The following is a 2,410-nucleotide window of genomic DNA, read 5'->3' as shown; positions in this document are numbered from 1 at the left end:
TCACCCCCCCTCGGAGGACCTGAGTTAGAACCCCTATATAATACCTACTGATTGGTCTCCTGGATTTAAGATAAAGATCCAGTTAAAGATCCAGAAATACACACACACACACACATATCTATATACTAATTATATGTATAACTGTGCAAAAGCTAATACTCCTATAAAAAGTATTTTATATAAAATAATAAATGTCTAGAAACGTGTTAAAAAAAAATATTGCACTATTATACATATTGCACTTTCGTACTCCTTTCCCAAAAAAATTAACCTTAATCTAATCTGTCTAATGAAATATGCTACCGTATATGATGGGTTAGTTAGGAGTTAGGGATACCCATCAATTTGACGAGTATCCGGAGAAATAGGCATACGAAATACAGAATTTCAAAATTAGAAGTTTGAGGAGGAATTGAATTTGGATATATATTCGTATCATTTTATTAATAAAAGTTAGCAAAAATTGCTAGGAAATAATAATAATTGTTTTCTAATTAATTTTTCTCGTAAAATCCAAATTCCCGTCAAATTGACGGGTCCCGTAAATCTAGTGTTAATTATGATTGTCAGTTACGGTTCTTTTTGACGCGCGTGTTGTCCGCGTTGTTTAGGTGATTTCAAAAGACCCATCCTTTTGCGGTGAACGTGCTTCTTGATTATACTATTTACGTGCATACCGTGCACGTATCAACGACGAGGTGAACAAGCCCTTTCAGGTAGCTGGTTCTATTCTTTTATATTATCCGAAATGTTAGGGGGAATAACCTGATTGCACAGTCCAGAATGTGCATTGCGATGTTTTTCTGCAGCGTGTGCACTTCCGCTTTCTTTTTAGGGCAATGCGGTGCTTTTTTTGCAGCGCGTGCACTTTCGTCTTGTTGAGGAAATGATCAAAACGTCATTGAAGATATTTCGACATCGTTATTAAAATAGTTATACTATAACACTAATATTTTTAAATATGTTATTTTATAAATAAACTATTTTATAGGACTATTATGGTTTTTATACAGTTTTATTATTTTATAAATACAAAACAAGTTCAGTAGGATTCAAAAGAAAGCAGACAAGAAAGACATATGGTTAAAGATATTAACTGTTAATTGATTTTTACTAAAGCGATATAAAAAATGCTTTAAAACTATCAATGTGGGAAACTGAGAATACACATATGCAAATACGTATGCAAATCATGTACATTATTCAAGCATGAATTTTACCTTTTTAACAGAGTTTCATGATGATCAAGGTTTCTTTTCTGATGACATTGCTACAGCTGTTTCACATTTTGGTGGAAGCGTCCGAGCAAACTCCATGCCCTCAATACTTTACATATATAATTAATCCTTCAACAAACGAAGTAATGGGACAAATCCAAATTCCGTCTCCGCCAAGAAATGTCGAACTCAACTTGAGAGTAGGTTTAAGCATTGCCGTTGCACTACCCACGGTAAACATGTGTGTGTGTGTTATATTCCTGTAATTAATAACGTTTATTATTCTCAATAATATCTTTAATATTTACTTAATTTACTTAATAACACCTTTACTTTCTCAATACCTAATAACACCTCTTTACCTAAACTTTACCTTTAACTTTACATATGGATTTCATATGAAGTGATCAAGCTAAAAAAAATTTTTTCTCCAATTATATTTAAACTCGGGGCATTTGTAGCCCTATTAGGTGGTAATATTTGGTAGAAAAATTTTTCCATTTGCTCCAATATTTGAGGAGGGGGAGGGGGTGAAAGTTTTGGGGGCCCGTTTCATTAAACAATTTTTTTCAGATAATTAAATGAATAAAAAAAATTTATGAATATCAGTTTCGATATGTTTTTTTATGCCCTTTCGATTGGTAAAATGCATTTAAAAAAAAAAAAATTTTGATTCAAAAAACTCAAAGTTAAAAATAAAAATGACTTTTTTTGGAAGAAAGACACGATTTTTTTTATTTTTTATTTTTTTAAATGAAAGCTGAGATTTTTTCCTATAAGAACATATAGTTCCGAAAATGGGCCTAGAATGTTAAATTCATGAAAATTAGAGTTTATCTGCTGACTCGAGCGCCGCGGACAAGAGCGCGAGGCTGCAGTTGACTGTCTAGTATAAGGAGGCGAACGTTAACGCTCTCTGCATTTAACAGGGTTGAGACTGTCATTTTGTGAATGCCTGCATTACGCTAACGCATAAATTTGGAAAAAATTTTGAAACTTGAAACCTAAATAAATAAAAATTTATAATTTTTAAAACGTAAAATCCTTGAGAAAGATAAATAGTGTACTTGAGCTGAAAAAGTGAATTTATAATTATATCTGAAGTCGTTAAATACTTACATCCCTTTAAGTAATGTCCTTCAGTTTTCGCTGTTTTCTTTGTCTTTTTTTACTTTTTGGGCAATAATCACTTT

The 2,410-nt window shown here is 32.0% G+C and overlaps 1 protein-coding gene across 1 annotated transcript in view; it reads left to right on the top strand.

Annotated features, from left to right (window-relative positions):
• The first annotated feature begins 967 nt into the window (after positions 1-967).
• Positions 968-2,410, top strand: part of LOC116849892 (serine protease gd-like) — a 183,610-nt gene continuing 182,167 nt past the window's right edge. The window contains exon 1 of the mRNA XM_032827519.1: positions 968-1,417. Within this exon, the coding sequence (XP_032683410.1) occupies positions 1,238-1,417 (180 nt within the window). The 5' untranslated portion in view covers positions 968-1,237. The remainder of the gene's footprint in view (positions 1,418-2,410) is intronic.

This window comes from Odontomachus brunneus, unplaced genomic scaffold (assembly GCF_010583005.1).
Source record: "Odontomachus brunneus isolate Ranch 3 - 2012 unplaced genomic scaffold, Obru_v1 Obru_scaffold_127, whole genome shotgun sequence".
NCBI lineage: Eukaryota > Metazoa > Arthropoda > Insecta > Hymenoptera > Formicidae > Odontomachus > Odontomachus brunneus.
The sequence above is the reverse complement of the archived record's forward strand: the minus strand, read 5'-3'. Positions and strand labels throughout refer to the sequence as shown.